The sequence below is a fragment of the Diceros bicornis genome, chromosome 1 (assembly GCF_020826845.1).
Source record: "Diceros bicornis minor isolate mBicDic1 chromosome 1, mDicBic1.mat.cur, whole genome shotgun sequence".
Taxonomy (NCBI): domain Eukaryota; kingdom Metazoa; phylum Chordata; class Mammalia; order Perissodactyla; family Rhinocerotidae; genus Diceros; species Diceros bicornis.
In genome coordinates, this window is record NC_080740.1 from 75,696,587 (window position 1) to 75,705,256 (window position 8,670).

The 8,670-nt window shown below is 51.0% G+C and overlaps 1 protein-coding gene across 1 annotated transcript; it reads left to right on the plus strand.

The window, feature by feature from the left end:
- The first annotated feature begins 906 nt into the window (after positions 1 to 906).
- FABP6 (fatty acid binding protein 6) lies at positions 907 to 8,230 on the plus strand. Its single transcript, XM_058545175.1, has 4 exons — positions 907 to 976; positions 2,330 to 2,505; positions 4,451 to 4,540; positions 8,177 to 8,230. Exons 1-4 carry the CDS (start codon positions 910 to 912, stop codon positions 8,228 to 8,230), a joined length of 387 nt encoding a protein of 128 aa, XP_058401158.1. The 5' UTR covers positions 907 to 909.
- Positions 8,231 to 8,670: the final 440 nt, after the last annotated feature.

Genomic DNA, 8,670 nt, shown 5'->3' on the forward strand with positions numbered 1-8,670 from the left:
CCTTCATAGGGTGCTTCATGCTTTGCATCATCTGTTTGATCCAGAGAGCAGTCCCAGGAGACAGGCAGGGCAGGAGTCACCACAGAGGGGATGGAGTCTCCGAGTGCAGAGTGGTGCCAGAAGACAGCACAGGGGCAGGAAGTCAAGGCTCTGAACTCCTAGTCCTCCCAGTTGTGAAGCTTCTCCTAGCTCGTGTGTGGGGCACAGCGGGTCTTCAAGGCACCCTGGCCCCTCCTCCTCTAAGTGGGCTCCCTGGGCCCATGGGCTGCTGCTCTACTCTGCTCGCATTATCTGCACCCTTCTTGTGTTATTCTCCTTAAAGTGCTCTTTGCTGCAGCCAAACTCATTGTTTCCTTTCATTGTGGCCTTTCCACCTTCATCACCCTGTTCTCTCATCTTAGAATGTTGTCTCCCTACTGTCACAGCCTCCTCCAACGTTACTGTTCTTTTAAACATCCAAATTCTACTGTTCCTTCCGGACCTGCATCAAATGGACTTGGCTAGAAGCTTTTTTGGGAACGATGAATGTCTCGCTCAGTGTTTCCTCAGTGCCAGTAGGTGCTTGATGAACGAGGGGCTGAGTGAGTAAATGAGGGATGAGGAGAGCATGGAGGCAGGCATGGGCAGAGGCGGGTGACGCCTCAAACCTTGCCCAGGTGCTGGCCCTGGGAGTGCAATGGGATCACAGCCAGCGCTGCCCCAGGTGAATAACCTCAGGGCTCAGCCTCCAGGTCCTGCCCACATCATAAAACAGCAAGCGCCTCTTCAGGGGTGGGAGAGGGAAGTGGGGTGACTTAAGGGCTGAGCTCAGCATCTGGGAGCGTTTATAAGCCAGGGCACCAGACGCCTCCGCACCACGAACCTTCTCCCTCACTCGCGCGCTCTCTGGCCTCCAGCTCTCCCAGCAGCATGGCCTTCACCGGCAAGTATGAGATCGAGAGTGAGAAGAATTATGACCAGTTCATGACGCGCATCGGTGAGTGACCTCCTGAAGACCCCTTCCCTGGCTGCTCTATCCCAGCCAGCTCTGGGCCAGGAACCCAAATCCCTGGATTTCATTTATTCATTCATTCACTCCTTCATTTGTTGAGCAACTATTTTGTTCCAGGCACTGGGGCTAATAAGAACCATATGACTCTTTGACTTTAATGCACTTAGAGAATATTAGTTTGTCCACTTTCTGATGGAAAACTTGAGGCCCAGAGAAGTCGAGTTACTAGTCCAAGGTAACAAAGCTAGTAATTGGTGAAGTGGAGACACGACTGGTTTATTCATTCAAACATTTATCGAACACCTGCTATATGCAAGGGCCAACACAATATCATTGATGGGGCATCTCAGCATGACTTGTAAATCAGTGGCAGAGGTCATTAGAACCCAGGACCCTATGATGAGATGATGAATGGTGTCACCACATCCTGCCGGGGGAGAGGTGACCAAGGGGTTAGCATAGAGACCAGGTTTGACAAGCCAGTCATTCACTCAGTCATTCAACAAACAAGGGCCTCTTACTGTGCTAAGCACTGTGGGCAGAGATCAAAGATCCCACTCCCCTCACTGCTCAGACTTGCAACACTGGTTGTGAGGAGCCAATGAGACAGTGGACTCGACAATCCTGCAGAAATCTTGGTGCGCTAAGTCTGAGGCAGTGCAATTGTCAAGGTTCAGAGGACAGTGCCAGGGGACCTGTGCCCTCCTCCTGGTGGCCAGGGAGCCCCTGAGAGCAGGGCCCATGTGCTCTGGATCCTTGGGGAGTCAAGAGCCCTTCGGGGTCAACTGTTGTGAGTGGCCCTGAAGGAACAGTGGCTTGGCTTCACCTGCAGCAGTCTAGTGTGGAACTGGAAGTGAGCCAGGCTCGTTCTAGAGCCCGTTCTGCCATGAACCCCCACTGAGATGTTGGGAGGCCCCTTTCCCGCTCTGGGTCTTCGTTTCCTAATCTGTGAAATAAGAGCGTTAGGAGACTGTCTTGATGGTCCCATACATTCTCGAACTTTGTGAGCTTGGCATATTTCTGTTATATTTATGTTATAGTACTATCAGAAGAGCAGCTGTTATTTCTTGTCACTTATATGCCAGGAGCTTTACAAGACACAATCACTTTAATCCTTGCAACAGCCCTGTGAAATGGGCCTTATCATCCCCATTTTGTGGATGAAAACATCGAGGCTCAGAGAGGTAGTGACTTGCCCACGCCACATGGGTCGTGGTAGAACTGGGGTCTGTGCTCTTCATCACCATGCTCGCCTGCCACAGGGGAGGAAAGCTCTTTCCCAAAGCCACAGGGTATAAGCAGCTCTGACATGGCTGCTCTGCTCGTCCCCGGGCCCAGGGCTCCCCACTGAGACTATCGAAAAGGGCAGAAACTTGAAGACCATCTCGGAGGTGCAGCAGGATGGGCAGACCTTCACCTGGTCCCAGCACTACCCCGGGGGCCCCTCCATTACCAACAAGTTCACCATCGGCAAGGAGTCTGAGATGGAGACCATGGGGGGCAAGAAGTTCAAGGTGAGAGCCGCTGGCCACCCCTCCCTCCTTCTCCAGGTTTCCGGCACTTCCCCTGGGGCTGCTCCCCAAGCAGAGGCTTCTTTCTCGAGCCTGGCCTCCAGCATTAGGAGCTTGAGTTACTTAGCAATTTAACCACTCCCGGTTTTTAAGGCTATTGTCAATAAGGGACACTATAATGACAGCAAAAATTGTTAACATTTGCTGAGCACTTAATCTATCCTAGACACTTGGTGAATACTTCACACACATTCATGCAGTTAATCCTATGAGGTCCCTACAATTACTATCCCATTTTATAGATGGGGGAGTTGAGCCAAGCCATTGGAGTAGGTTGCCCGGTCACACAGCAGGGGCCGGCCTTCACACCCAGGCAGTCTGGCTTTAGAGAGCATAACCACTTTTTTATGGTGCCTCTCAGTATAGCCTAGAGATTGATAACCCCAGAATCAGACTCATCTGTGTTTGAAGCTGCAATCTTGGGTAGAAAAGAAGTAAAAGGTGGCTGTTTGCCCCCATCCTATCCAGACTGGTCCCTCAGGTCTTCCACCCATTCTGGGTCCCCTCTAGCCCCCAACCATGACCACGAGCACTTTGCTCCTCAGGCTGCCAAGGTGGAGAATAAGCAGTCATAATGTTCATATTCTGCCACTTGGGTATTTAAAAATGTTAACAATCTCTCATGGTGTGTTTCTGGATCAGCACATATTGATTTGCCTTATTCTTTTTAATGGCTGCAGTGTCCTATAGGATAGGAATGCTATCCTTTATTTACTTATTTATTTTTGGTGAGGAAGATTCGCCCTAAGCCAACATCTGTGCCAGTCTTCCTCCATTTTGTATGTGGGTCTCCACCACAGCATGGCCTCCGACGAGTGGTGTAGGTCTGCGCCGGGGAACCGAACCCAGGCCACTGAAGCAGAGTGCGCCAAACTTAACCACTAGGCCACGGGGCCAGCCCCCTATCATCTATTTAACACTCCTGCACTGGTAGATATTTAGGTCATTTATCGGTGGATCATCTAGGTTGGATACTGAGGTTGTTCACTCTTACAAACAATGCTGCAATTGACGTCATTGCATGACATCAATGTCATCCTGATAATGATGATCATAACTGACTCTGTAGTTAACAAGGAGCACTCAGCACGAGCCAGGCCCTGTTCTAAGCACTTTACATATGTCACATTAAATCATTTCCTCCTCACAATCACTTTATGAAGTAGGTATAGTTACTACTCCCATATTATTTATTTATTTATTTGCTGAGGAAGATTCGCCCTGAGCTAGTATCTGTGCCAATCTTCTTCCTCTTCCTCTATTTTGTATGTGGGTTGCTGCTACAGCGTGGCTGATGAGTGCTGTAGGTCCATGTCCCAGATCCAAACCCATGAACCCGGGCCGCCGAAGCGGAGCGCACTGAACTTAACCACTATGCCATGGGGCCGGCCCACCACCTGCATTTTATTTAATTAATTAATTTATTTATTTTTTGTGAGGAAGATCAGCCCTGTGCTAACATCTGCCAATCCTCCTCCCCTTTTGCTGAGGAAGACTGGCCCTGGGCTAACATCTGTGCCCATCTTCCTCCACTTTATATGGGATGCCGCCACAGCATGGCTTGCCAAGCAGTGTGTCGGTGCGCGCCCGGGATCCGAATCAGCGAACCCCGGGCCACCGCACTGGAGTGTGCACACAGCCGCTTGCGCCACCGGGCCGGCCCCAACCACCACCCGCATTTTAGAGACGAGGAAACTGAGCACAGCGAGGTTGAGTGACTTGTGCAGGTTATCTCTATCTTTGGATATAGTATGTGATCGTATATCGTATAAGGCCAAGTAATTCCCGGAAGGGGATTGCTGGGGCTGCAGTAGGCTCTTCCTCCCTAGCGGCTGGCCTGTGTTTGGGGGCCTCAGCCAACCCAGGCTGCGTCATGCTTCTCTTCCAGGCCACTGTGCAGATGGAGGGTGGGAAGCTGGTGGTGGACACCCCCAACTATCACTATTCCTCGGAGATTGTGGGCAACAAGCTGGTGGAGGTGAGTGTCCTGCTGGTTCCTGGGACAGTGGGTCAGAACACTCTTCCAGCCCCAGCCATGGTCCCTGAGAGGCGAGCCTCTGGGCAGCCGGCTTTGTGAGCCCCTCCTTTTGCGCCAGGCTCTGTGCTGAGCGTGGGGAACTCATTGTCTCATTGGATCTTCGCAATAACCCTGTTAGGGATTTTTATCCCCATTTTATAGGTGAGGAGACTGAGGCACAGGAAGGCTCATTGATTAGCCTGAGGGCACATAGCTTTTATGACCGAGCTGGGATTTGACGCTAGGCCATCTGATTCTGGTGCCCACACTCAGTCACCTCAGGGGCACAAGCCGGGAAGCCCATGGGACGCTTCCCAGAGTGTAAATGGAGGGGGAATCCGGGTGGCCCCTGCAAGGGCAGCCACCACTCCCTTCCACTTCCACAAGGGACTTCAGACTCTCCCTGCTAAATCTTCCGATTTTTCAAGAGAAGCTGGAAATTTGCACCTCTGTGTGAAATCTCCAGACTATTAAATGTTGGTAACTAATTAAACATGTTTTTTTGTTTTGTTTTGTTTTATTTATTTATTTATTTATTCTTTAATTGATGTTTTAATAGTTTATAACATTGTGAAATTTTGGGTTGTACATTTTTGTTTGTCCATCACCATATACATGTCTCCCTTCACTCCTTGTGCCCACCCCCCACCCCCATTGCCCCTGGTACCCACAATACAGTTTTCTCTGTCCATGTGTTGGTTTACATTCCACATATGAGTGAGATCATACAGTGTTTGTCTTTCTCTTTCTGGCTTACTTCACTTCACTTAATACCCTCCAGGCCCATCCATGTTGTTGCAAATGGGACGATTTTGTCTTTTTTTATGCCTGAGTAGTATTCCATGGTATATATACACCACATCTTCTTGATCCAATCATCAGTCGAGGGATACTTAGGTTGCTTCCATGTCTTGGCTATAGTGAATAATGCTGCAATGAACACAGCGGTGCATAAGCCTCTTTGGATTGTTGATTTCAGGTTCGTTGGATAGATTCCCAGTAGTGGGATAGCTGGATCATAGGGTATTTCTATTTTTAATTCTTTGAGGACTCTCCATACTGTTTTCCATAGAGGCTGCACCAGTTTGCATTCCAACCAGCTGTGTATGAGGTTAAACATTTTTTTAAAGGCTAGCAGGGCCAACACACACATCTGGGGACTGACCCCTTCCATGCTGTGTAAACTCAGGTTGAAGGTGCTGCCCTGGGAGGCCCTTCATCTCACTTCCCCCCCTTGGGGCTCCAGAATTTTCCGCAGTGAAAGAAATGGACAGGAAGCTCAAGGAAAAGGAAGGCATTTCCTCACTTCATTCCCACTTTTTGAGCCTGTGTCCTGGGCCAGAGCCCCCTGGGGTTCAGTCTACCCTCCCCACAGCTCTGCAGAAGGGAAATGATGAGGGAGGCAGGGTTTGCCACCTCCTCATCTCCTCCTTCTCTCTTTCTGTCTCTCTACCCATCTCTCTCTCGTTTCCTTGTTTTCCTCATCTCAAGCCCAGTCTAGAGGAAAGGAGCATGTGGCCCAAGAGGCTCAGCACACTCCTATTATTCCCATCTTACAGAGAAGTCAGAGAGGCTCAGAGACAGGAGGCAACTTGCCCAAGGTCACACAGCTAGTTTGTGGTGGAAGCAGATCCCATCAGCTGACTTCTAGACTAGGCCCTCTGCCTGCTCTTCCCAGGCCAGTGGGTCTTCTTTCCTTCCTTCATTTCAATTAAAAAAATAAAAATAAATAGATAAACAATGTTTTAAAAATATATATATAAAGGACAAAAGTGACTATACATTTTTTCCTGATGGAAATTGACCTCTTGGAGGTTCTTTTTTGTGTGTGTGTGAGGAAGATCAGCCCTGAGCTAACATCTGATGCCAATCCTCCTGTTTTTGCTGAGGAAGATTGGCCCTGGGCTAACATCCGTGCCCATCTTCCTCCACTTTATGTGGGATGCTGCCACAGCATGGCTTGCCAAGCGGTGCATTGGTTCGTGCCCGGGATCCGAACCTGCGAACTCCGGGCCGCCGCAGTGGAGTGCGAGAACTTAACCGCTGCGTGACCGGGCCGGCCCCATCTTGGAGGTTCTTTTTTTTGTGTGAGGAAGATCAGCCCTGAGCTAACATCCATGCCAATCCTTCCTCTTTTTGCTGAGGAAGACTGGCCCTGGGCTAACATCTGTGCCTATCTTCCTCCCCTTTATATGGGACACCGCCACAGCATGGCCTGACAAGTTGTGCCTCACTGGGCGCCCAGGATCCGAACCTGGGCTGCCAGCAGCAGAGCGCACACACTTAACCACTACGCCACGGGCCTGGCCCCCTTGGAGGTTCTGATGAAAGTTTTGGACACGTTTATAGATGAAATGTCAGCAGTGGGTTCTGACTCCCAGAGGCGAGGCTCTCCAGCCTGTGAGGTGTGCAGGGAGGACAGAGGCAGGAGAACCGAAGAAGATTTGTGCCCGACAAGAGAACTGATCTTCTCAAACAGAACGAACCTGTTTTTCGATTCCTAGAGGCTCCTGACCAGGGAGCCTGTGTGGTGTGAGCAGTGCCCAGAGTTCAGGGTTGTCACACACATACATGTACACATGCACACAAACATGTACACACACACATGCATGCGTGCACAAGGGCATAGGCATGCACACAAACAAATGCACATGCACCAGAGAGAAGCCGTCTCGGTTGCAAACCTCCCATCTCTAGTGGCTCAGAATCATCCCGGACACTTCCCCCCTTCTCCGCCAACAGGGAGTGCATTTTGTGGGCATCCCTCCTCCTGCCTCCAGCCCACCACCAACCCCCCCTGCCGTGTCTCATCACCTCTCCTCTAGACTGAGCCCCAGCCTCCTCCCTTCTTTCAGCGTCCCCCCACGTCTCAATCTTCCATTCATCCCATATGCAAATCACACATCACTTCACACTGCTGCCTTTTGACAAAACTGCTTCCATGAAACTCCCTTTGCCACCCACTCCCTTCCCATGAGAATGCTGCTTTCCTCTGCTGGGTATCAGGATCAACTGATGATGTGTTCACATGTCATGACAGTGTGTCTCGATAGCCTTGAGCCCAGGGCACGGCACACAGTGGGCCTTCACTGAACAGCATCCTCTTCCCGCCTCTCCCACAAAACTTTATACTCCCAGAGGGCAGAGACCATCTTCCCATCACCAAACACAGGTGCTCCATAAACGCTGTACAGTGCAGTGGTTGACTGTGGCCCCTCGACCTTAGAAGGGGTCACTTGACTTCTCTAAACTTTCGTTTTCTCATCTGTACAATGGGTACAACCCTGCAGTGTGGTTGGGAGGGTTAAACGGGATAATTCAGGGAAGTGCCTGGCTTAGGTGAACTGAAATGAACAGACAGCTGGACGGTTATCATGGGAAGAGCCACGTCACTCCGAATATCTGCTTAGCACTTTCACCACGTTGAGTCTGCACAGTGACTCGTGTAATAAATTGGGAAACTGAGGCTCAGAGAAGTGGTGCAGCTGACTCGCTTCTCCTAGGGGCTGGGACGGGAGGCCAGTCTTCCTCCAGCGGTGCCCATGGTCACCCTGGGGCCCCTGCACTGACTCCCTGTGTCCTGGCTGCTTCTTTCAGCTCTCCACCGTCGGAGGCGTGACCTATGAGCGCGTGAGCAAGAGGCTGGCCTGAGCAAGCAGGTGGGGCCCCCAGGTGGCTACAGAGCCACCAATAAAGCTGGAATGAGAACAGACGTTCTGCTCGCTCCAGAACCTCTTCGTCTTTGCTTTCATTTTCTGGTGTCTTGGGGCAGTTTCTGGCTGGGTGGGGGTGGGAAACCCCCAAGGATGGCTCCAAGGGCCAAACCCTGGCCCTGAGGTCCCCGTGGGATCTTCCTCATGGCAGAGGAAGACTTGAACGTGGACTGAATACTCCTGATTTCCCCGCAGAAGCCAAAGGCGGTGCTTACAAAGCATGGTGGCACGCTTCTGTGGACCCCTTGGCCCACCCTGCCACCCACCACTCTGTGGGTAGAAACAATCCTTCCAAGAGACAAATGTCACCTGGGAGGGGTGACACATTGACTCTTGGATGGGCCAACAGGACAAACGTACCAGAACTCGTGGGTGCGG